The sequence below is a fragment of the Puntigrus tetrazona genome, chromosome 24 (genome assembly GCF_018831695.1).
Source record: "Puntigrus tetrazona isolate hp1 chromosome 24, ASM1883169v1, whole genome shotgun sequence".
Classification (NCBI taxonomy): domain Eukaryota; kingdom Metazoa; phylum Chordata; class Actinopteri; order Cypriniformes; family Cyprinidae; genus Puntigrus; species Puntigrus tetrazona.
In genome coordinates this window covers 16,255,795-16,282,126 of record NC_056722.1, presented here as the reverse complement: position 1 = coordinate 16,282,126, position 26,332 = coordinate 16,255,795, and the positions used below count along the sequence as shown (strand labels likewise).

Sequence of the window (26,332 nt, the reverse complement as noted above, 5' to 3'; positions counted from 1 at the left end):
TACACACACACGCACACGCAAACGCGCGCGCACACGCACACGCTTTGATTTATAAAGCAAATATTTATTTTCATTGAGGTCGAGCTTGATTCAGAGGGAAAAAGGATGAATGGCTGGAAAAGCCGAGCACAAAGAAAATTTGATTTGGCACTAAGGTAAAAAGCGCTGATAGATAGATAGATAGATAGATAGATAGATAGATAGATAGATAGATAGATAGATAGATAGATAGATAGATAGATAGGTGTGCATTTTAACTGTACTTTAGAAACGCATTAACCACCAAATTCCACGGAGCCTCTGGATGTGTTTGTTGTATAGTCTTATGGTACGGATGACTTTGTATGGCGCTGCCTGTTACACCCAGGCGGGATCAGCCTACTGCTGAACATGCTCCTCATTCCAGCAAGCAAACATGGAGTGGGTGGGTGAGTCTGGACATGATTCTCATCCGAAGGTCCTGATCCAGTGACAGCTAATGTCATCTTAGATGGAGGAAATATGAGATCGACACATTTATTTTCCAACAGCATTGTCAACAACGGCATCTGCAAGATTATCGAATGGTCTAATAGCTCAATTTGTTAAATAAAATTGTATTGACATGTAATGAAATGATGACATGAATATGTATTTCTTTAATGCATAGCGCTTTCGGAAAATAACTTTTTAAATCCAAAACTTTAGTTTTAGTGGTTATTACATCTTTTATGGGGATGACGTTTACTGCTGTTTGTGTTACTAGTTATAGAAAAGCTGGGTTACGCTGGGTTCTTGTTGCAGTGTAATTATACATTTAAGTGTGCTTAAATGTGCTTACTACATGGTTATGGTTAGGATTAGGGGTACTTCAATGTAATATTTTACTGTTATAATAGTAAGTACCTGTAACGTGTAACAAGGACACCGTCAAATAAAATGTTATTTCAGATTTTTTTCTTGTGATAATTTATTATTTTGCGTATAATTTAAAAAAACGGTTACGTCAGAGCCACCTAACGGTTCATGACCGACATATTTGAAACAAACAAATAAATAAATGACCAAACGTGTTTGGGAGGGATTTTGCCCCACCTACAGGTGAAATGGAGAATTACACCTGTCACCTAGCAACAGCAGCAAGCTAAACAGAAACCCAAACACACACAGCTTTCAGCGTTGCTGGTATTTTATGTGTTTTTTGGACGTTGCTTATTATTAAATTTTGTAGGAAGCAAATTCTAGACTGTTCAATGATAATATTCATCTTGTTGAAATGCGTTCTGTATTCGTTTTTAAATGTTTTTTTTTTTTTGTATATAGGCTAGATGGGGAAAAAAGTCAAGAAAGAGGCAGAGTCATTCTCGAAAGATGTGGTGAGAGAAATTTTTACCAAGGCTTTCCTGAAACATTTCACAACTTTTCAATAACTTTAATTTACGCCTATTCTTTCAGTTCGACCCTTTACCTATCGAGAGCAAGACAGCAGCGACGGCGGTGCTTATGCTTAGCTCTCCCGAAGAAGAGGTGCTGGCAAAAGCCTGTGAGGCCCTCCACAAATTCGCTGAAAAAGGTAACAGTGTCATCTAATCTCGTAGTCATCGTCTTAAGGTCACTGAGAATTTTGCAGAGGTAAGTGCTCGCTATATTCCCTTGTGTGGTTCTCCTTTATCGATCGATGTGTGTTTCGCTGCTGTGTTGATATTTTTAGGTGATGAGAATAAGAGTTCTTTGATGTGCTTGGGAGCGATTGAACCGCTTTCTCGTCTCATATCTCACGAGGACAAGACTGTGCGCAAGAATGCTGTCATGGCTCTGGGCGTCGTGGCTTCTAACGGTACGTAGGGTATAAAAATAGGAGCTGCTGGTAAATCAAAGGATGCTCGGCAACGGAGTTTTTATTTTAGCTGTCATATTTAAACAGATGAAGTTAAAAAGCGTTTGAAGAAGCTGGATGTAATACCTGCAGTCATCAGCAAACTATCACCTGAGGGTAATGGCACATTTTATCCTTTCATTTTCAATTTTAGTACACACCCACACCCACATATAGATAGATGGAAAGAGAGAAGGACGGATAAATACATAGATAGAAAGAGAGAAAAAAGAGCCTTTATTACTTTACTATTCATTTGACATAAACTTGCTGAACCAAAAAAAAAAAAAAAAAAAAAAAAAATGGGCAGAGCAGCAGTTTAAAAAAAGGCATCATTTGACACTAAATACTGCAATCATGAAAATGCAGATATATGTGAACAAATATATTTTAAAGTACATTAAACAGAAAACCTTTTTATTGTAAAAATTTCACAATATTTCTGCTTGCACTGTATTTTTGATCTTTATTTGATTTGGTTATTAAATAAACTGACTGACTTTATATATATATATATATATATATATATATATATATATATATATATATATATATATATATATATATAAAGTACATAAAGTTTTTTTTAGGATTTATTTTTATTTATTTATTTTTTGTACAAACCTCACCTTTCACTTTCTGTTCCTCAGAGAATGTTGTGGTCCATGAGTTTGCCACTTTGTGTCTGGCATCATTGTCAGTGGACTTTTGCTACAAGGTCCAGATCTTTGAGCACAATGGGCTTGAACCACTCATTCAGCTCTTATACAGCCCGGACCCTGATGTGAAGAAAAATTCAGTGGAGTGCATCTTTAATCTTGTACAAGTAAGACAACAGATGTCCGAGTCGGACAGAAGGTCTGTTGTGAATTAGACTAAAAGGCATCGGTCAGGGTGGTATTTTACAGCACTAACAAAACAAAATTGTTAGACCAAAATTGGATTTGAAATGATTAGCATTTTGAACGATGCCATAGATATTCGATCATCCTTAAAACACAACTCTTTGACTAGCAGAAGGATACAGTTAAAATCAATTATTTGTGCTCTTTTCTTCTTTGTGCACACTCAGGATTTTCAAAATCGAGCAGCCGTACAGCAACTAAATGGACTCCCCCCACTTCTAGAACTGCTACACTCAGAGTTCCCAGTTATTCAACAACTTGCCCTGCGCACCATAGAGAACATCACCACTGACAGTGAAACCCGCCTGGCCTTTAGGAATGGACAGGGCTTTGACAGAATCCTGGAGATCCTTGGGGCCAAAGTAGACTAATTATTCTCCCGTCTGAATTATTCATGAGCACTTTTAGAAACTGCTCCTTAGTCACCTTAATTACAAGCAATCAAACTTTCCATCAAGCAAAAAAATCAAGCAACATGTGATTGAGCAGTAATAGCAGCCGTGTCTTCTCCCCAGGAGTTTAGTGACCTGCACGAGGGGGCTCTCAGGGTTATCTCGAACTGTCTGGAAGACAGCGAGTCCATGCAGCTTATTCAGACGATGGGTGGTCTGGAACAGCTACTACAGTTTGTTGGCACATCCACACTGCCTGAAGCGCAGGCTAATGCAGTTAAAGCCATAGCCAGGATGGCACAGAGCGGTATGGAAAAAAACCCTCAGTTCTCTGTTCTTTTTTGACTAAATTTGCAAAAACAGCTTGTCAATCAATTGATTGAGGAACCTGGAAGAAGATATTATGTGTGTTTTATTAGTCAGACAAGTTTGGACAACATGAACAACATGTGGGTGAGAAAATGTTGAAAGAATCAAAAAATGTTTTAGTGAGAGTACATTAGTACTTTAACGGTGACTGTTATGTAAATGGAGGACATATTAGCAGTTCTTAAGAAGATATATTACTAATATACAAATGAGTGCCTTAATATATATATATATATATATATATATATATATATATATATATATATATATATATATATATATATATATATATATATATTTAAAGGTTGCATTGTCATACATATTTGTACTTTTAGTGCTTTAGGAGGACATTTTTAGAACTTTAAGTCTGCATATTAGTGCCTTAGGGATCTATAGTTGTATTTGGAAATTATTAATACTTTTAATGTCTATATAAGTACCTTAAGAGGACCTATTGTATTTTAAGTACCTTTATAGGACATTAGGAGGACAAATTAGTGTTTAGAGGATACATGTAGGTTTAGCTTTCAGGTGTAGTTCTACAGTGAAATTTATTTTGTCTAATAGTGTCTACTGGTAGAAACTGAAATAAAGCATAGACAGAACAGGATTTTCTTTTACAATACAATTGTATAACAATCCAAGTTTTTTATTGTGTTTTTGCTCTCCATAAAGGTGAGAACAGAAAAATTCTGCGTGAACAAAATGTAGAAAAGACCCTCGCTGACCTTCTCATGCAGGAGAATGAAAGCGTACGCACTGCTGCATGCCAGGCTGTGGGAACAGTGAGCAAAAACCCTTCCAGCAGAGATACGTTCAGAAATCTGGGTAATCTCACTGACATTAAGCATTTTTTTTCCCTTTTTAATTTAATTTGACTTTAGTTTTGTCAAAATGATCACTCTTTTCCTTTCGTGTCATTAAAGCTCTGATGTGTCTGTACATTTCAGATGCGATCAAGCCCATTGAGCAGCTGCTGAACAGTGAAGGAAGTGAACTGAGAATGGCTGCAGCAGAGGCCCTGTCCAGCTTGACCAACGACAGCAATCTCAATGCTTAGTGAGTCAAAACTTGGAAATGCAACAAGATTATGTGGTTAATACAGTATTGCACAACTCTATAGTAATGCACCTTTCTTTTTGATTTTTTCAGTGCTGTACATGATGCAGAGGGTGACAAGCTCTTGGTGCGACAGCTGCGGGACAGCTGCATAGGAGCAGCTGTGTATGCGGCATCAGTCTTGACAAACATGGCATCGCAGGAGGAGCTGCGCAGAAGCATTTTGGCCCATGAAGCTATGCCAGCACTAGTGGAGCTGCTACACTCCACTGATAATAACATACTCATCAGTGCAACGCAGGCTGTGGCTTCACTGGCCTGTGATGCAGAGGCCAGGATGGAGGTAACAGTGCACTACAAGTCAAATTCAAAGGTCTACACAATCGCCACAGCTTATCATCAAACTAAGTGTAGAAAAAATAAACTTTTTTCTGGATCAGTGGGTGTGAAGGATGAATATTGATATTTTTGTACTTTCATGTGCAGTTTCTGATAATAGTTTTTTTTTGCTTGTTGTTTTTTTTAATGCAGTTGAGAAATGTTGGAGGCCTGTCCCCTTTAGTTCAACTGCTCAAATCTGTCAATGCTGAAATTCGGAGAAATGCTTCCTGGGCAATTAATGTGTGTGCAAATGATGAAATAACAGCTCTAGAACTGTGTAATGCTGGGTAAGCATGTTTTATGCTTAATACTCTAAATGTCCCACAATAAAAATCACATTTCAAAGTATATGAATATAATATATGAACATATATCAAAATATATGAACATAATATAGAAGACAACTTTCCATTTCTCAAACTTATGAGCCTTGTATTTAGGGAAAATAAATACATTAATAAAAATATTAAAAATAAATAAATAATTGACTTGCAAAGATTTTAATAGCCTCGAAATGTTTGTAGCATTTGTGAAATTAACTGTTAAAGTAAAAAACAAAAACCAATAGATGGCAGTAAATCCCAAGTATCAGATATATAGATGAGAATGAAGCCTTTTTTGGGAAAAGATTTTGCACTTGTGATTATTTTCTATGACAATTACACATATTTTCCTCCAAACGTTTAATTCCTGCATATGATCACAGTATTCTCATTAACAAATTTCCATTATATTCCAATGACAGTATTTTTGTAATCAATTAAATTTAAATACATTTTTAGATTTTTTTATATTACATTTTTTAGATTTATATGCTTTAATAATAAATCAGCATCTTAACATTTTTCACCATATTATATCAGAATCAAGATAATCAATTTTTTTTTATAAAAAATAATATCACAAAGAAATACTAATATTGATGAAATCCTAATGGTGCTATAATAGGGCTTTTTAATGTATTGAATTCTTAATGTATTTCTTTTGAATTGAGGATGAAATAAGACCAGTGCGTGTTCCTGAGAGACTGATTCAGATGTTTTGGCTGGTTAAGGGCCTCTTCATTGATTGTTCAGTCATTTAGATTTGTTGCTATCAATCTTACAGAGCTCTGGAGATACTCCAGGAAATCAACCTGTCACCAAATCGTAACAACAAATTTAGTGAACTGGCACTACAGAAGCTTCTGGACAATAATCTATCATTGAAGTATAGTCTGACAGGACACCTGTCAGCCAGCGATATAACAACAGATGGCTTCTACGACCCTGGACAGGTCCAAATACGAATGTTTTTCAAGACCCAAAATAAATCCCCACTCCCTGAAGTTGCACACATCAGCCAATCTCTCCTTGCCTTTGCTTTCTTTTCTTCCTTCTACAGATAAGAATGGGTCATCAGGTTCTTACCTTGGAAGAAATATCAAAACAAGTTGTCAACAGACGTCGAGCCACTATAGCAGTGAATGGGAAATCCCCGGATCAGTATGTTAAGGCCAAGGGTCATGTTTTTAAATTACTGCCACATGATTCTGCCCAAACATTGTATCAAACAGCTCTACACATAATAATTTCCTCACTGATTTAGTGCATTAGTAGTCATTTTAATGGCACATTTAATCAAATGCACGCTAAACGCGCTTTTCACTAGTATTTAGATCTCTTTTCGCTTCAGAGAGAAAACAAGCTCTTTGTAGAGAATAAAGACTTTCAGAGCCTGCCCTCTTCCACACCATTAGTTCTACAGCAGCACACTTGAATATTAAATACCTCTGTTGCACAACAGATAGATGTAGATAGATGAATTTCCCCAGGGGAATTCTTTTGCATGCATTGGCTCGGGAATCTGGCCCACAGATCCCACAGGATAAATGGGAATTGTGCCACTGAGGCCCAAGCAACACAATCTATGCTCGGTTCAAGTTAATTACATTCAAAGATTCTAAATTACAAACAGAACATTGCTTGACAGCTTTAAATGTTTGTTTTTGTGTTTGTTCTGATGCACTAATGTTGGGGTTTGTGGATTCAGATCTATCACCCAAATTTGTCAAATGCCAAATTAGCACAAAGGTTATTTGATCTACAGCTCTAGGAAATGTTGTGATGGATTTGCATAGTGAATGTTAACGGCATAGCCCACCCAAAAATTAAAATTCGTTGAAAATGTACTCACCCTCAGGCTCTAAAAGATTTAGATTAGCTTCATCACCTGAAGAAATGTATAGATATATAGCGTTATATGACTTGCTCATAATGGATCCTTTGCATTGAATGGATGGCGTTAGAATCCAAACACCTAATAAAAACGTTACAATAATACACCAGTATAAATCCATAATAATGCTTCCACCAATAAAAGTCTGTTTTGCACTGTTTTAGATTGTGAATGGTGCTTGATCTGTGCATATTTCTTTCATGATTCAGCTACAACTTAAGCCTTCAAAATATTTGAATGATGAATTGGTCTTTTCCAAACATAAAGCCTGTGTATTATTGGGATCTGGACTGTGTTTGGATGCTTACGGCAAACATTTTCTGCAGAGGATCTATTTATGAGCAAGTGATGTAATACGAAACTTCTCCAAATATGATATGATGAATAAACACACTCTTCTACATCTTGGAGGGCCTGAGCAAATTTTCATTACTGGGTGAACTGATCATTTATGGTTTAAAAAAATACAAATTCTTTCCACCTTTTCTGTCAGATTCATTACCAAGGAACCAGATGATCGTAAGCAAGATAGTCCAACAGAAACTACTGCCTCATCTGTTTTGAGCAGCAAAAGGAGCAGCAAAACACCAAGGTGTGTGTGCGTAAGTTGTTTTTACTAAAAGACAGGCTTTTTGTAAACCATCTTTCTCACTCTCATTTCTCTTTCTAAAGTAAAATGAAGGGAAAGGGTCACAAAGACGATGAGAAAAGAAAGGATGAGGATGAGTATAAGCCACAGCCAGAGATGGCGGTGGATGAAGCATGGAGCTTACCGTATGACGCTGCTTTTTATAACCTTGTCAAAGAGGCAGTTAAATCCATCTCACCACTTCAGGATGTGGTCAAAATGTATACGGCTTTGGCCAAGTGAGTTTTTTTTCTTATTGTCATCCCTTATTCCACATTGCTTAAAAACAACAAGTGATGCGATTTTTTTCACAGGTTAGTGTGTGATGCAATGGGCGGCCAGGTTCAGCCAGAGAAGCTTCATGACTTTCTGTGGGAACTACACATAAGCGAGTTGAAATTTGAAGCCTGTTCCAACATCGTTCCCATTGGAAAAATAAAAAAAGGCACCTACTTTCATAGAGCGTTGCTTTACAAGGTAATTTATGCATCCTTATGTGCTCCAGAGACCCTGTGCCATTGGCAGAACCCTTTTTCTTCTTGACTATCTTAAAAATATGGTCTGACAGTATCTTTGTGAAACCCAGGATGTAACCACATATCCAACAATAACAATAATATATTGAAAAGACTAAATCAACCACTAAGGTGATTATTTGCCATCGATTTTAGGTTCTTGCAGACCGAGTTGGGCTGAACTGCAGTCTCGTAAGAGGAGAATACAACCGTGCCTGGAACGAAATCTTCATTACCAGTCCAAAGAAAACTTATGGTTACTCTCAGCCCGAATGTTATATCATAGATCTCATGCATCAACCTGGAAATCTCATGAAAAGCAACTCACCAGCGGCTCTAGCATATCAGACCATTTAATAGCAATATTGTGTTATGTATACACACATACAGACACACGCGTACATATAGTTCAGATTATTAATATTTGTTTTTTTTTACATTCATTTTGATGTTAGGGTCAGCTGGTTAATGCATCACTTTATATTTTATTATAGCCAACTCTGTCAAAAGTGAAATGAATTGAATTCTAATAAAGCATTATGAAAATGATGTGAATTCTGGTCAAATCTCAGTTACATTGCATTATATCCGATTGTAATAAACGGTTGACGTTTCACTCCAGCATGAAGTTCAAAGTCTGAGATGAAATATGATAAGAGCGAAAACGTTCCGATAAGACAAAAAACAAGGAACACAAAAATCACATTTTTAAAAACGTCGACGCGCACGAGGCGGTCGGTTCAGTGACAAGAGGTGCAAAGTTGAATCGGTTTCAGTCAGTCGACCGTGACCCATACAGTCCGAGCAGTGACCGGTTTCCGCTGCTCGAGCTGTGAGGGGGGGAATGCGGACCACTCAGCTCCATTCAGCTTCTTTTCAGTCTTTTGGGGCAGCTTATGTGAACTAATAGTGGAGAAAGTCAGGTCACCGGATGAAATCATACGTCGACAAAAATGTCGCGTTTTCTAATTCGCTTCTCCTCTATCGTTTCCAACGGAGCGACTGTCAAATCAATTTTACCTCATAAGAGGATATTTGTAGGGATTCGGCTGGTGTCTACTTCAACGGGTAGGGATTTGTATCCTCGATATATTGTTTCTACGAATTAAGTACCTCAGGATATTCTTTATATTGTAATTGTATTAAGTGCTATTTAAATTTTGCGCAGTTCGTTATCTTGTAAGTCGGTGCAAAGTGCAGTTATTCTAGTCATGTAGCTCAGAACATGCATGCGTGACCTGATTATTCAAACTGTGTTGGCTTTTGAGAATGGCCTCCAAAATGTCTGTGGTGCATGTTCACATAAATAAGTAAAAAATAAAGAAATGACAATCTTACCATTAACGCTGGAAATGACTCAAAATAAAAAGAAATGCATGTGTACAAGTTTAGACGTAGTATATTTGACCTTATTATATACATTTTAATATTATTACGATATGCTATAATACTGAGAAATCTCTTCAAATTCATGTTTGAGTTGTTTGCAGAAATGATGTCACTGCTTAGCCAATGATGTCATAAACAAACTAACTTTGATCGTTAAAGGGATACTAGAAGACCAATATGATATAATGTCACATTGTTACTAAATAAAACACTATTTTTTTGTTTTGTTTTTTATATTATCCATTATTAAGACTTAAGCTTTGGAACAAAACATATTGCGTTTATGGCTGTTAATACAGGTCTGCAGTCCCTGACCCGCTATGACCAGTCCACAGACTGGCAGAGGAAGCTGACTCCAGAACAGTATGTTGTTACAAGAGAAAAAGGCACAGAGGTGGTAAGTCAACAAAGCAATAATAACGTTTAAAGTAGCTCATTTGGGAACTCCAAAAATCTTCTGGATACTTTGATACATAGACTACATAATAAGTAGCTACACTTTTTTATTTTATAGCCATTCAGTGGTATATACTTGAATCACAATGAGGTTGGCATGTACCACTGTGTTTGCTGTGACTCCCCTCTTTTTAGGTAAGATGTGTTTTTAAGAAAACCTAAATGAAAATACAAATAAAATTGTGTCATTCTCCTCAAAGGCACTTTACATTTATGCAGAGTAACAAAATGACATAAAACGAATATGAAATAAATAATACACATTACAAATCTATTATCATAAATGATCAATTAAAACCCGCAAATTATGAATACGATTTTGCTCCAACAGCTCAGAGGCGAAATATGATTCAGGAACTGGTTGGCCGTCCTTCTGCGAGGCTCATGGGACATGGGAAAAAGACGAGAGTCACGCCAACATCGTCCGTCGCCCTGACAACTCACTCGGTAGCACGGGAACGGAGGTTATCTGCAAACATGTGAGTACAGGACAATAATGTCAGTCCATAACCCTGCTCTGTGTTGTTTGCTAACATGCGATGTAAATAGGAAAAATTCCACTCTTCTTTTCAGCTTGTCGGACACCATTATAACATGTCATTTTATTTTATAGTGTGATGCCCATCTCGGGCACGTCTTTGAAGATGGTCCAGATCCGACTGGCCAGCGTTTCTGCATCAACAGCGTTGCTCTAAACTTTAAACCCAGAGAGAAATAATGTAGAGACATCCAGCAGAAAACTCTGCATTTACAGTTATTCCATGCAAATGAAGAAAACAAATAGCATTTGAATAACATGCTCACTGTGGTATGCTATGAGTTACAGTTTACAATGTTTATGGTGGAAAAAACATTTGGAGATTGTGTTTTATGAAGAGCACTCTTAAAAATGAAGGTTTAATTTTTTTTTTTTTTGCAGCAGCAGCAGTGGCAGTTTAATTAATTATAGAACCTTTCAATGAATAATTCTTAAAAGAACAATTTGTTTTAGTGCAAAGAGCATTTTAAAATTCTGAAGAATTCTTTCCAGTGTAAAGAACCTGTTGGAAAAGATGTTAAAGTATCTTATTGGAACCAGATGGCAATAAAAATCTTTGTGTTTAAGAGTGAGCTTGACTAAACATCTCGCACGAAAGTGTGATTAAGTTCTTGTGCACTGTAATGTTGCATTATATCATGTATTTTTAAATACATTAAAATCAGATGATGCGCACTTTATAACAACAACAACAACAAAAGATTGTAAATCAGGTTGCATTAAAATGAACATTGTCAGAAATGTGTGTTTGTGTGTGTTTGTTGACGGGTTAATGATAAACCTGAGTAGAGGGTCATCATCCTAAACTCTATTTGGCAACACTGGACAGCTGACTTGCTCTCATTAGCAAACTTCCAACAGAGCTGTTTTGGAGGACTGGTTATAAAGAGTTTTAGTGGTTAAAAAAGAAAAAAAGATTTCATGATTCGCTTCTGGCTGCGTTTGTTCTTTATGCTCGCGTGGCTCGGTTTCTGGGAGCCTGCCGAGGCACGAAGAGCGCGCTTTAAACCAACACCACCGAGGCCAAAAAAATCCGAGGCAGAACAGGCTATTGATAAACTAGCTCCGGCTCAGAACTTCAACATTAAGCAGGTACATTTCAACATCCTTCATGTCATAGCAATCAAGTTAATTCGTTTTGGCACACTGAATGAAAAAAACTAATAGTAGGCTACGAGTGAACTTGTATTGTTCATACCGAAAGGCCGTTAATCTTGCCCAGTGCTGTTTCAACAGATGGCAGACCACGCTTTGTGATTTTACACTGATTAAAAACCCATTGTCTCTAGATGGATGGGAAGTGGTATCTTCTTACTGTGGCCTCACGGTGTAAGAATCTCCAGGAGAGCGGCTTCAAGGTGGAGAGCACGACTGTCACTTGGAGTGGGACTAGTGATAGGGTGTCAGTGAGCACTGTGAGGAAACTGTGAGTACTGTTTCAGACACAAGGGGGAGCATTTTACTCACTGGCCAGCTGACGCTTTAGATCTTAAGAGGGCAGAAGTCCTGAGTTGAAAATCACAGATATCACCATACTTCCTTGGTTATTGATTACATTAAGAACTGCAATGCTGGGTATAATTCTAGAACAACAATCTGAACATTGGATAAAGCCAGATTTTAAGGACACCAGACAGTTTAGTGGGTAAAAGTTTATCTCTTTTTATTGCTCTTTTACAGCCATGGAAAAAAATATAAAATAATAATAAATGTTGTTTAAAATCAAGCAAAACATTCGAACATCCCCTCTGTAAAAACCTTCTAATCAAAAAAGTTTGGTGCAGGTGCTACTGAAGTGGAGATGGGCTCAGTTTAGGAGAAAAATAGGAAAACGGCCTTTAAACATATCAATAGTAATCTACAGTGGTGAAAATCTACAGACAAACAGATAAAGCACTTAAAAGTGTTGTTTGTCTAAATCTACATGGAAAGACAGCTTTTTTTTGTCAAGATTCAAGATTTTTTTTGAGGAATTACAAGTTCAGTAAAATGGCAGTAAAAAGCTAATAAATCAATCGTTCTGAAACAGTATGTTGAGTTTTTATGAAATATGACGATGGTATACCATATTGTGAGCGTTTGCCTAATAAACTGCACAGACCATGATTTCTTATGCAACTTTAGGAAAATCCCCTTTGGCAAATTGTATAAGCTCATATAACTACAGCTGATGTTTGCAAAAGCATTGAATGGTCAAGATACAGCTTGCTGTATATTTTTTATGTGAACATTTCCACTTATATTTAAATCAGAAATATATATATATATAATGCTTTTTATTTTGTCTGCTTATCTATTGTGCTTCATCCCAATGTTAGCAATTTTGAATGCTGGGAAATCAAGCAGAGCTACATGAGAACAAATACCCCGGGTCTACTGTTTCTCAAAGGTAGGTATCTGGTGCCAACGGAGCCGCACTGACCAACAGACAATATGTAGAACAGAATAATACAATTAGAGGGTTGAAAGTCATTCAAACCATCTAACAATCAATACATTTCATATCTTCACAAGTCATTTTAAAGACTTAATTAAACAAAAGGTTTGAAAAGCTAAAAAATCCTGAGTAATATTAAATATACAATGGCTTCTCTAAACACTCAGTTCTGATGGCAAGTATGCATTAAAACAGTTTAATAGCTCAAATAGTCGTGCCCCTTACTTATAGGCATATGATTATGACAAGTTTTAGTAAGGGTAAAATTTATAGATATAGATATTTATAAATATAGATATTAAAGATATAGCACTTTCAGTGCTCTGTGATATCATATCTTTTGTAGCATAAATAAACTGCTGCAGAAAATCTAGGTGTAACTGCAGCACTTATTTCAAAAGTAGTGGAGTAAAGAATAGATACTCATTCAGAAATGCAGTGAAGTAGAGAGTAAAAGTTGCTAATGTTTTTGATACCGGAAAAGATACTTTGTAATATAGTATTTAGTCACATTTACTCAAGTACTTTACACCTCTGCTAGAATGGCAGGCTGAAGGGGTCGTTAAAGGAAACTCATGTTATTCACAGCGTTAAACTACTTGGCACAAACCGATTATAAGCTTGCTTTACATTTAAAAGGCTGCTTGGCATTCACTAGAGTTCATCTAAAACGCTCCACCTTCCCCAGCTCCACCTGTTAGTCTAGCTCAGTGTTTAATCTGACTCCAGTTTTAAGTCATCATTAAATTTAGATTGCATTTCTAATTAAGACTGATCATTCCATACTCTCAAGTATTCGTTCATTAGGGACCCAGTGTCACTTAGGGTCCTGCATGACCAGCACCGTTCTCTCAATCACAAAATCGCCAGATCCGAGTTTAGTCAGAGAATGCAGAGTGAAATAATATTAAGTCAGTTGCCACTTACTCACTCATACAATATTTTCCTTAGTCACACAGCTGCAACTTGTCATAGACAGAAATCAAAAGGTCCCACATGTGCTGCATGCTCATTTATTTAAGCCTATTTTTTGACCTATTCTCAACACAGGCTTGTGGTAAGACTCCATAATACCAGGCTCTTATAGTCAAGAAGAAATGCATTGACATTGTCATATCTATTAACGTGCTAAAAGTGTTATTACTTAAATTAATGTAAATTAATTTGAAGGACACTAAAATAAAGTGGTTCTATTGACAAACACATTTGAAACGCACTTAGAATATGTATAACATTGCATATACAGCAACATATTTGCAGATGAGTCTATAAATGTTGCTATATAGATAATATTTTTTATTTTCATCAAGATCACTCAGGTGTCATAAGAGAGCGCCACTAAGTTTGACAACCATATTTATTACTATAATTGCATTTTATTGTTTATAATATAAAACATATTCTTAAACATATGTTCATCTTTGTATTCAGTATTATCAAATTCCTTATGCAGGTAAGAGACCTGCTGAGAATGTGGACATAATGGTGCTCGAGACAGACTACAGCTCCTATGCTACCCTGGTTTTTAAAAGAGCAGGGAAAATTACCATGAAACTGTATGGTAGGTGTTCTAGTGTCTATTTTAAACTTCTCAAGCCCATTCTTTAGTGTCACAACAGCACCATGGTGGAAAAGTGCAGTGTTTTCATCGATTTTATTGTTTCAAAGGACGTTCCAGTGAAGTGCCTGATAATATAGTGGATAAATTTGAGCTTCGTGCAAAGACATTTAATTTGGGATTGGACGTCATTTTCCAGTATCCTGACTATGGTGAGACAATGCACACATTTAACACAGCTGATAAATACTATTTTTATTATTATTATAATTTTAACTCGACACTCTTTTCCAGGGTTTTGCGAGTCCACAGAAAAGGTCCTGGGTAAGCGCTAGTTACATTCGTTTGTTTATACATGGGCTTAATGTTTCATGAACTGCCGTTTACAGAACTACATGTACATTGTGAAGTAATTTAATAACATTCTAAACATCGCACAGCTGATTCTAATGACATATTGACGCACGAGTCATTTTGTAACCGTACCTTTTAATGATTCAAATGAACCGATTCGCTAAGTCAGTAATAGAAAACACTGGCACAACATAAAAAGTGTTCGAATACAGAATCGTAAAATGTTCAACTGATTACTTATTTCACTATGTGCAATAACACGTAAAATTCCAAGCGAAAAGTTCTACGAACTGAATCATGTGAATCGTTTAGCGGAACCGATTCTCTAATAGATCGGATTTTCCCGTGCCGTTGCTTGGTGTTAAAGGCAACATTACGTGATTGGCTGACAAACTTTTTTCATCCTACAAAAAGAGCCAATCCGGCCATTTGTGCGTCTCACGCTTTTATTAGAATCACGTTTTCTGTTTTAAAGGCATGTGTTGCTAAACTTGCATAACTTAAATTAGGTTTTGTAATACAAAGAAACTGTATATTTTGTAATATTTTATTAATATATATTTGCCCAACTACCTAACAGCACTATCTGTCTTTGTCTTTGTCCACCAGATCTAACCTAAGACTGACTGGCCAGCATCTTGTGAGCGCTGTGAGAAAGCTCTGTTCTAAAAATGCACCAATAAAGTTATTTAGTAATTTTCAGGTTTCGTGTGTTTAATTTTAAAGTTTTGTTTTACAAATTACATTTTCTTTTGATCAAGAACAATAGCATCGCATGTCCTTTACCAACAGGTATTGAAGAAAGCACATCGATCTTTTATTTATTTGGGTATTGAAAGTATTGAAAGTGGTGATTTTCCTCAAGCAATTCTGGATGTGACAAAAATAAAAGGCAAAGGCATCTTCATGAAGTTAGCGTGGTTTGTGATGTAACTCTCAAAACAAGACTCTGCCTGCCCACCCCTTTCAGAGTTACACAACACAAGGGGTAAACATGTTATATATGCAACATTCCACAAAATACCCTAAAAAAAGTGCCTCATGGAAAAACATCTAACACAGAAACGAAAGGCTGCACAAGAGCTTAAAACATTTCTGTTTCAAAAGAATGCTGTTCTCTTGAACTTTCTATTCATCAAGGGCTCTTATATTTAGTGTTGAGTTAAGAGACTCTAAGAATGAAAATGCAGCCTTGCCATCACAGGTAAAAAAGAAAAAAAGCGATTTTAAGGTATATTAAAATACAAAACAGTTGCTTTGAATCGTTATATTTTACAGCATTGCTGTAATTTGGTCGAATAAATGCAGCATGGATGAGCAATAATAAAAATGTATTTCATGAAGGCCAAACAGGGACATCAGGGTCATTAAAAGCATCAAAAAATACCCTCAAACACCCACATATACCTGGAAAAAACCACACGCGCATGTTGCAAGTTGTGTAACGGCTGTAATTATCATTCTTGCTGACTTCCAAGGTGGGAGGGACTCAAGGAAGGAGGGTTTGGGGGGAGCTCAAATTTGAGGATAAAATAGGGGCTGCCTTTGTCTCCTCTACACAGCCAACTTTGCCTTTTGAACTGCATACAGAGAGAGAACCTACACTTCTACAGCCATGACGACCGTCGTATTGAAGATGCTGTGCGTTCTGCTCTGTGCAGTATTCGCTTCTGCTGATGTCATGCCCATGACAGACTTCGACCTGGAAAAGGTAAAAATCTAAAATCTAAGGCACTTACCTTGGAGTTTTACAGTAAAATATTAAAGCATCTATGCGTTATCAGTTAGTTTTATGAATATTCTTGGAATATTTAATGCCATTAATGGTTTCATGATGATCCTTACATGGAACCTTTTCATTCTTCATTGTAGAAATATCTTCTTTCGATGATTAATATGTTTTTTACAGTAGGAAATAAGTGAAGGCTCTTTCGGGAACCAAATATGTACTTCTTTGGCACATTTTGAACAGTTCAAGACCATTTTGAAATTGTTTTTTAAGAGCTTTGGTCAAAAATTGTTATTTTCTTTGCAGATGGGAGGAAAGTGGTATCTCATTGGCTTCGCTACAAATGCAAAATGGTTTGCCAGTCACAAGGATGACATGAAGATGGGAACTGCCATGATAGTGCCTACCGAGGCAGGAGACCTTGATCTTAGTTATACCAATCTCAAGTAAGCTCAAGCTAGCTTTAATGTCAATAGAGAAGAGTTTTGATAAATGTTCTCATAATAACAAAATAATAACTTTAATTGCTTCATTGGTTTCTCAGGAGTGATGGTTCCTGCTGGAGAATGACGCACCTTGCCAAGAAAACCGAGACTCCAGGACGTTTTGTCTTCCACAGCCAGCGTAAGTCATCTTGCTTTTTTTTTTTGATTATTGTTGCTTTGGCCTAAATGTACTCGATTGTTTTCAGGTTGGGGAAATGATAACGACATGCGTGTGGTTGATGCCAAGTTTGATGAGTATGCTCTCATTCACACCATCAAGACCAAGGGAGATGTTTCTGAGGTTCTCAACAAACTCTACAGTAAGAGCTCGATTTGTCCAAATACCACAATTTAACTGAAACGTTTGGATGAAAAACACTAAATGTGTCGTTACCAGGTCGTACCACAGAAATCTCTGATGACTTGAAGGAGAAGTTCAGGACGTTTTCTGTGGATTCCGGCATCCTTGAGGAAAACATTGCCATGCTGCCACCAAATGGTACATTGAAAGGTTTTATTAATCGTCAATGTCACTTATATTGGTGAAATTTTTGCTAACTTTATACTTGCTTTTCTACAGGAGAATGCTCAGTGGCCTAAGCATCTCGACCAAAAAAAAGACCAAGAAAGACAGACACCATCAGCTCATCCGATCATTTCACCTAAAACAGATGTGAATGGCCTTCTGTCTGCTTCATTTTCTTTGCATGGAAACAGTTTTTCTTCTTGCCTTACAGTTATGTTGTGCTCATGATGACAAACCTATTTGCGACTACAGAGCTTATTCAATGAATCTCTCAAAACAGCAGACAAAATGGCAAAGTATTACCTAATCCAAATAATGCATAAAAAAAAAAATCAACTCTGTATTGATGCAAGGTTTGTTTTTCCTGTAAATGTCAAACGCCTTTCATGACTGATTTGGCATTCTTGTGAACTAATTTTTATGAACAGCGCTTCCATTTTGTTGGTGGTTTTGTTTACTGCTGTTAGATTAAAATTGGTTTACAAATGACAAATGTTGGTGTGATTTATTCAGATTATCCGTTTGCATTTCATCAAAAAATATAATAAAAAAAACATTTTGGACACAAAATACTGTTTATTACTTCTGTATTTACAAATATTTCATATACACATAACATAACTTTTTTTAGAATCTCTTTATTCCAAATTATACATTTTCAGTATCTGTGTAAAAAATAAAATTTACCCTAAATGTCTCAATAATAATAATAATAATAATAATAATTCATGGGTGAGTTTTACAACAAGCAGACCAAAAGCCAGCTGGACACATTCAAGAAATACACAATCATACTAGAGTCTAAATTAAAATTAATTTAGATTATCCCGACTTTTGGCCTGATTTAATGTCGGCACACTCGGATTAAACCTCTAGATCTGTTGCGAGTTGAGTACGTTTTGCAATATGATTTTTTCATTGGAAATATTACCAAGAAACCATGTCCCACATTATATTAAATTTCCTTATTAAACAACAGCTTATATTAGCAAATTAATGCACCACTGTTGTTTATGCATTTCATTCAGAGAAACAAAATCAAAGATGGGTTTCCCAAAAGCCTATATCTGGTCTGAACAGCAATTTTAGTTTTTTTCCCTCAAATGAAAACAAATTTTAGCAGTCATGGCATTTTCCAGTTCACTTTAATTAGACATTCTGCTCATCTGAAGCTGGTCAATAAAGCATTAGCACCGTAGTTTAATGACAACGGACGTCTCGAAGGCCTTACCCATATACCCAAAATGTTTGCACTTGTAAACACATGTGCACAAACACGCAACAATCACCGAAGCTGTTCAAACATGTTTCGTGTAACATGTAATAAAGGAGTCATAATTCAAATTTATAACCAGATGCTCCAACATAAATCTTCACGGCACGTCATCCACCTTTGATGGATTAGTATCTATTTTTGCATTGGTCAGCTGATCAAGAATGGTTAATTAAACTTAAGAAAAAAACAAAAACTGGTGTCTTTAGAACATAGATGAGCAGTGTAACTTGCAACTGGACACATTAGATGGTTGTTTTTCCTCTCTATTTTCTTGTACTTTCAGCTTGTCTGTACTATCAAGAATCCAAAAGGCCTTGGCTTTCCAAGGGCCACAGCTACATCAGAACAGAGCTTTTCTGATTGCAAAGGTCACATGGGAGGCATTAGGTCTTTATGATGCCTCATTATATGCTGATTCTTCTCCGACGGTCTACGGAAGCCTTTCGAGCAGAAGTCACATCGGTGAGGATAGTCTTTGGTGTGAATGGAGATCACATGCCTCTTGAAACCAGACGCGTCGCCCGTGCTGTAGTTGCAATACTGGCATTGGTACACCCGCCGCTCCCGGTGACCCTTGGACAAACTGGCACCTCCCAAAATTTTCTTACCTCCATGAGCCCCGAGTCCGAAAGTCTTCTTAAGAGACTTTTTGTCAGGAAAGGCCTGCTGCTCCTTGGTGTGCACTGACAAAATATGCCGACTGAGAACAAACGGATCAGCGATTTTGAAATTGCAATGCCTGCACTGGTGTAACTTCTTCGCCTTGTGAGCGGCCGAGTGCTTTTTGAGCTCAGACGGCCGGTGGAAGCCTTTTCCACAGACTTCGCATTTATGTGGATAGTCTTTGGTGTGAACCGAAATGATGTGGCGCTTCAGGTCACTGGAATTGGAGCTTTTGTGGTCACAGTGGGTGCACTGGTGTGTTTTGGCCTCCTCGTGTGTCAGTGCGTGATTTAACAGCTCTTCGGGTTCGGCAAACGTCTGGAAACAGCGGTCGCACTTGTACGGCATCTCTTTGCTATGCTTGGTCTTAATGTGCGTTTTTAAGTTGGACGAGTCGGCCGATTTGTAGTCGCAGTAAAGGCAGGAGTACGGTTTTTCGCCGGTGTGCGTTCTCATGTGTTTTTTCAGCTCTGAAGGATGCCGGAAGCCCTTCCCGCACTCCACGCAGATGTGCGGGAAATTTTTGCTGTGAACGGCGAGGAGGTGTCGGTTTAGAAGTCCTTGTTCTGCCGTCTCGTATTCGCAGAACTTGCATTTGTGCATTTTGGTGGTGGGTGGCGGGATCTGAAGCTTGGATTCTCGGTGGTGGTGCTGCAGACGGTGGGAGAACAGCGCCGCCTGCTGGTGAAACTCTTTACCGCAGACTTCACACTCAAATGGGGCTTTACTGCTGAGGGTGTGGATCTCCATGTGGTTGTGGAGATTGGCTTTTTTGTTAGTGGTGAAATCACAGTCCGTGCACTGGTATTTCTTTCGGTTTACAACATCCTGATGGTGATTCTTGGCGTGGCGCTTGAGGAAACCGCGCGACTTGAACTTCTTCCCACATAGCATGCAAGGGTACACTGTAAGAGGCTGCCCGTAGGGTCCAATTATGATTGCTGAAGTTCAAAAAGGAAACCAAAATAATTATTATATATATGCTTTTAAAATAAGGCCTAATTTCTATCCTTTACCCCAACATGTGAAGGGGTAGGGGTGTCTTGGTAGGGATAAGGGGAAGGTAGCAATATGGCCGCTAATTTTTGGCATTAAAGAAAAGTAATCATTATGCTTATGTGTTTATACTTACGGTCATGATATTCAAAGAAATGTTTGTGAAAAAAATGCTAAAGTTTGTTAACGATAAACATTAACTGACTGCACGATTAGTGGAAGCTAGAAGACATATGATGACATGTAACAGTGTAGTAGTGTGTCCCATTTCTAAGGGGAATTAGGTGAAGGGGTTTAAAATAGAATTGGGATTGGGCCTAAGTCTCTTTTACTCAAAGCATTTAATCAAAAATACAGTAAAAAAAAAAAAAAAAAAAAAAACAACAAAAAAAAAACAGTAATGTTATAAAATAAAATTTTCAAAATTACATTCGTTTTTTTAAATAAAAATAAATGTAACAAATATTAAATAAAATGGGATGTATATAATTAAACCTATGAAAATCTCATCATGTTTAAAATGAAGAAAGGATATACCTGTCTGAATGTGACGAAGTTCAGAGCGTTTTTTGCTCTTGTTTTTGCTTCGCTGGCGGCCGAGTCTCTCGATCATATCAGAAGACTCATCTACATGCAGTAAAGCACTCGCTGCTCCATTCCTGTTCTCACAGCTTTCACTCTCCTCCCCACCTGACACACATTACACCATATTTAAAGGCTATAATGAGAAGTGATCTTGCATTGCAAATTAAAGAGACATGTGGATAACAAAATGTTCGATTAAACTATAACTCATCTCAGTGAAGAATTTGGGTTTTGACATGAAGTCAATAAGAAAACCTCTCAATTTATCAATTTAAATAAATTACCATCAATTTCACTTCGGAGACAATTAAGGAGAATAATTGTAAATAAGCATATTTCTTTATATATAACCCACAGATTGCAATAAATAGCGATTGTGGAAAAAGCTGCACAATGCAACTTTTGAATATAAAAAAAAAACGTGTGTGTTTGACTAACTGTAAGCAGCTGCCCAAGCCACAGGCATGAAGTCTTTGCTGAGCGATGCACTGTCAATTGTCCGTTGAGCATTTCCAGGGTCCTCACCCCCCACAACCACTTCCATGTACACCTCATCTGTGATTTTAGCCACATCTGTTTGAGGAAAAAACCCAAAACCAAACATAGTATCATTAGAAGAAAACACTTTCACAACAAACCAACAGTAACAGGACTTACTGATGTCATCCTGGTTTTGACTGGCTTCATGCATTGACATGTAAACCATCTTTTCTCTTATCGGCATTCCAGAGGAATCCACCAGCTCCACGGTTTCATCTACATCAATTTCAGAGTCTCCTATGTCAACAGTGCCTCCTGTAAATTATCCATAAATCTATAAACACCAAATATATACAGTGCCCTCCATTAATATTGGCACCCTTGGCGGCTGTGAAAATAAATCTGCATTGTTGAAAGAAAAAAAAGAAAAAAAAAAAGAGGGGTCAGGTCAGAGGACTGAGACAGCCATGACAAAAACTTCACTTTGTGTGTAGCGACTTTTTTTGTGTTGATTTGATGTTTGTTTTGGATCATTGTCCTGATGGAAGATCCAACCATGGCCCATTATAAGTTTTCTAACAGAGGTAGACAGCTTTAGATTTTTTAATCTGTTGATATATGAGAGAATCGATGATGCCATACGTCTAAACAAGATGCCCAAAAGCAGGCCAACAACATTAAAGACCCAGCTGTATATTTAACCGTGGGCATGGGCTACTTTTTAATCCTGTATTAAACCAATCTGGTGGGTTTGCTGCCAAAAGTCAGTGCCCTTTGAAGTTTCAGTCATATCTGACTACTGAATATGCTAGAGTTTGTTTTTGGATGAGCTAGAAGAATTTTTCTTGAAACCCTTCCAAACAAAGTGTGATGTGGGGGCTGTTTGATTGTTATTATTTTTGAACACTACGACAATTAAAAACATTTTAGTTGATTAATTATTGCCTTGATTGTGGAATTTTCTCTTCTCTTACAGCCACTTTTTATTTTATGAAGCACAACAACCTTGTCCCGCACATCAGAAACATATTCTTTGCTTTCAATTTTTGTGATGGATGATTAAGAGAATATGACGGTGTTCCTCACATTTATAATCCTGCAAAACAGAAAGTCATGGCCAGACAATTTCATGCTAGTTACTAGTAACAAATAGCTAAAAAAAAAAAAAATGTAAATATGAATGGAAATTACTCCAGAGATATTTTTACTCATAAGAATGTCTAGGGGTGCCAATAACTGGCCAACGCGTATTGAAGAAAACACATTTCTTTCAATTGTTTCACTTCAATTAAAGAAAATTAGGATTTCTTTTCAAATGAAAGCTCGAAAAGATCAACGATGCAGATTTACTTCCGCAGCTGCCTTTGTTTATGTTTGCCAACAGTGAACGGACTACACACTAAAATAAAATGTCTTTGAAATAAATTATGTAATGAAGATCAACATTGCACTGCAGACCTAAGGACAGTACCCAACATACCCAAGTCTTCCTCCTCTGGGTGTGCCTTGATGATGTACACTTTGATGACCTCCTGACCCTCATCATCCTTCTCCACATCATCTGGGTCTTCTAAAGTGCCCTCAATAGTAACTTTAGCATCCTCATCAGAAACCACTTTTCCAGCCTCATCCACTGAAATAAGACAAGCAGATGGTGACAAACAAGCAACAACAACGCTCTTGCATTCTGCATATTGTATCATTAAATGGTGTAAAGAATAAAGCAATAATCATGCTTTATGTTTACCACATCTTTAACACAATGTGGAAGCTTTAAACTGCTTTAAACAGTAATTTGAGGAAAAACACTTGTTTAAAAAAATCGTTAAGTTTTGTTCATTTTTTTAATTAATAAAAAAATTATCATGATCTGAGAAAAAAAAAATCTTTCAACAAGATGTGTCAAATAGTAACATTTGGGTGATATTTTGAGGACAAAAAAACCAACCAAACAAACAAAAATCATTGTCTATAGTCTATTGTCTATGTAGCTATGCACGAAGCACAAAGGTTTGTTTCTGCTGGTCAACACAGCAATGGATAAACAAACCCAGTGCGAAATTTACACAAGGAAATCTTTTACCATCATTTGGAATCCTTTTAAAATGACTAGATCTTACTGGATTCAAGTGCCAAACAACCGTTCATACCGTTGTCAAGCAACACAGAAACTTTCTGAACAATGACTCATTAATACCCACAGATCCTTTCCAACAAATGTTGTGTTCTGATGGGCTAAATCCACTCACAAGAGATCATGAGGTAGTCTCCACAGGTGTCAGGATCCTCCTGTACCTGAGCGTCAGTCACCACATCAACCTGCAGTCCTTCCTCCTCCAGAGCCACATCATCGGGCGACATCACACAGGTCTCCACCGCGATGGTGCCAAGCTCTTCGTCCTCATCTGTGCATGGCACGTACTCCGCCACCACATCCTCGATAGCTTCCTGGATGACCAGCTCCTCATGAGCGAGGTCGTGCACCGCGATCTTCTCACCCTCCACGTCAGACACCAGAACCGACTCCTGCAGTTCTACCACCACCTCGTCGTCTTCTCCATCGCCCTCTTCATGTAGAAGAACCCAGAAATTCACATAAGTCTCAACACACTCATAAAGCAGCAATCTGAAGGGCTTCATCAGTCGCTGCTTGTTTACCTGTCCCATGGAATATGATCTTGGGCTCATGGGAATGGAGAGAGAGAGCCGTTACATCTTCATCCATTGTCTCCGCCGGTCATCTGCATAATATAAGACCTATGGGAACAACATGCAAAAGGAGATAAAGACGTCAGATCAGAATGCAGACATGAAAGTATAATTTGTGCAAGATTCACTGCATAAATCAGCATTATATAATACTTTGTTAGAACTGTCTTGCAATAGGATTAAACGATAAATTAGAATTTTACATAACATTTTAAAAGAAAGTGATAAAATACCAGATTAAAAATATTTAGTTCTGCTTATGCAGTACACTTTTATATCCTAATCACTTAATGTGTTGATATATTGCAGAAAAATATATATTTTAGGATATTAAAGTATTTAATTTAAATTTGATAACACAGTTAAATGCCAGCTTTTGCATATCTCTAAACTAATATCCGCCCTATATCATAATATTGTGATGCCTAAACTCACTAGCAACATTTTAAACCATTTCAGTTAATGATTTAGTTATCTACCCAAATGCACAGTACACACACATACATTATGTAAACAAAAACTTTAATTTTGTATGCGATTAATCATTTGACAGCACCAGTTTTATGTTTTTTTGACAAAACTGTGATGAATGTTACTAGTTGTTAATATCAGTTATAGGCCATAACATGAAAATAAACAGAAAATGTAACTTTATATTGCATAAAAGAAAACATAATGTCTTGGAACGGAACTCATTAAATGTAATATTTTTAAATAGCCAAATTATTAATACATCTATGTACACGACTGTGACAAGTGAGTATTTCTGAAAGCAAATTTATTTTCCAAGCTACAGAGCTAAAATAACTACACAATAAGAATGACCTTATTATACTTTCAGTACAGCAGCTGTAAGGCAAACAAGCTTTCATGAATCCCATAATCTGATACTGTAATGTAGAGTTGAGGCTTCTATTCCCATAGGTGACGGTCAGAAGGGCGTAGCACGACGCCCGCCCACTCTTATAAATAACCGGACACGCCCCCTTCCGCGATCATCGCCATTTTGAATAAATTAAAATAATTTGTCAAATCTCATAAATGTACACTTAAACGCACGAACAATGACGCTAAATATGAGCTGCAACACAGTTATAGTTTGCGTAAAGCATCTAAACGTCTACGTGAAGCAGCAGACGGATCAGTCAAGCGGGTCTTGAGAGGCTCGTCTCCGCGGCCTACTCTAGGCCTCTGAAGGCCGCGGCTCGGTGCTAACAAAGGCCTACGCGCCATTGCAACGACGTTAATCTCTCAAACAGATAAACGCGCATTTCACGCGCGCTCCAAAATATCGCAGCAGACGCTAATGCTAACAAATATAAACGTTCGTACTGCGTTAAGCACGGCGGCCTACCTTTCGTAATTTTTTTGTTTTGTTTCCAAGGCCGTACGGGTTTCCGTCTCCCACCCCCAGACTCGGGCAGAGCGCAGACGGGGCTCTTGTGTGAGCAGGGCGGGCCGCCGCGGAGCGCGGAGGGGAGGGGCCGAGTCTGATGCGCTCCGCGGCGCTGCAGCCTCCAGCTCCGCCGGAGATTACGCCGCCTTCGGAGGCGCACGTCACTGCCTCGGAGCCGCAGGAAAATGCGGAAGGAGTCTCAGACAGGTGGCCGCGGTCCGGCTCTTTTGGCAGGCCCGCGAACGCTATTTTCTCTGCGCGCTGGCGGTTTTAAAACCAGGCCGCGTCGAGTAAAACCCAAACGAATGATTTTGCTGTTGTTTGGAAGTCGCTCGCGAGGGAGTATCTGTGGGCTTTATTTTGAGGTCGCGTGAAAGGCGTATGATGCGGAATGATTAGCGAGCTCGGGATATTAGCCAGTTATGGATTTATGC

The 26,332-nt window shown here is 37.6% G+C and overlaps 5 protein-coding genes across 6 annotated transcripts; 4 read left to right on the top strand and 1 right to left on the bottom strand.

The window, feature by feature from the left end:
* The first annotated feature begins 53 nt into the window (after positions 1-53).
* Positions 54-8,870, top strand: armc3 (armadillo repeat containing 3). Its single transcript, XM_043226360.1, has 18 exons — positions 54-155; positions 1,303-1,355; positions 1,435-1,552; positions 1,691-1,816; positions 1,904-1,972; positions 2,506-2,681; positions 2,928-3,122; positions 3,276-3,459; positions 4,197-4,349; positions 4,472-4,580; positions 4,674-4,923; positions 5,112-5,248; positions 6,069-6,237; positions 6,345-6,445; positions 7,672-7,770; positions 7,851-8,045; positions 8,121-8,283; positions 8,478-8,870. Exons 2-18 carry the CDS (start codon positions 1,308-1,310, stop codon positions 8,676-8,678), a joined length of 2,493 nt encoding a protein of 830 aa, XP_043082295.1. The 5' UTR covers positions 54-155; positions 1,303-1,307; the 3' UTR covers positions 8,679-8,870.
* A 167-nt stretch (positions 8,871-9,037) lies between these two features.
* On the top strand, positions 9,038-11,445 carry msrb2 (methionine sulfoxide reductase B2). Its single transcript, XM_043226367.1, has 5 exons — positions 9,038-9,389; positions 10,010-10,107; positions 10,225-10,301; positions 10,498-10,645; positions 10,780-11,445. Exons 1-5 carry the CDS (start codon positions 9,275-9,277, stop codon positions 10,882-10,884), a joined length of 543 nt encoding a protein of 180 aa, XP_043082302.1. The 5' UTR covers positions 9,038-9,274; the 3' UTR covers positions 10,885-11,445.
* Positions 11,446-11,515: 70 nt separating this feature from the next.
* c8g (complement component 8, gamma polypeptide) lies at positions 11,516-15,755 on the top strand. The gene is made up of 7 exons (XM_043226365.1): positions 11,516-11,796; positions 11,994-12,130; positions 13,023-13,093; positions 14,595-14,702; positions 14,810-14,911; positions 14,994-15,023; positions 15,663-15,755. Exons 1-7 carry the CDS (start codon positions 11,626-11,628, stop codon positions 15,671-15,673), a joined length of 630 nt encoding a protein of 209 aa, XP_043082300.1. The 5' UTR covers positions 11,516-11,625; the 3' UTR covers positions 15,674-15,755.
* An 842-nt stretch (positions 15,756-16,597) lies between these two features.
* LOC122329791 (lipocalin-like) lies at positions 16,598-18,286 on the top strand. The gene is made up of 6 exons (XM_043226366.1): positions 16,598-16,764; positions 17,089-17,228; positions 17,327-17,406; positions 17,474-17,587; positions 17,665-17,766; positions 17,848-18,286. Exons 1-6 carry the CDS (start codon positions 16,669-16,671, stop codon positions 17,865-17,867), a joined length of 552 nt encoding a protein of 183 aa, XP_043082301.1. The 5' UTR covers positions 16,598-16,668; the 3' UTR covers positions 17,868-18,286.
* zfx (zinc finger protein X-linked) lies at positions 18,114-26,306 on the bottom strand. 2 transcript variants are annotated; one of them, XM_043226362.1, is made up of 8 exons: positions 25,857-26,300; positions 24,452-24,550; positions 24,043-24,360; positions 23,274-23,426; positions 21,971-22,108; positions 21,752-21,886; positions 21,266-21,418; positions 18,114-20,673 (listed from the first exon to the last, which is right to left on the bottom strand). In XM_043226362.1, the coding sequence occupies exons 2-8, from the start codon at positions 24,516-24,518 to the stop codon at positions 19,439-19,441; spliced, it is 2,199 nt and encodes a 732-aa protein (XP_043082297.1). In that variant the 5' UTR covers positions 24,519-24,550; positions 25,857-26,300; the 3' UTR covers positions 18,114-19,438. The 2 variants fall into 2 exon arrangements, with proteins under 2 accessions (XP_043082297.1, XP_043082298.1); XM_043226363.1 differs by lacking the exon at positions 21,971-22,108 and having other exon boundaries at positions 25,857-26,306.
* Between the last annotated feature and the right edge of the window lie 26 nt (positions 26,307-26,332).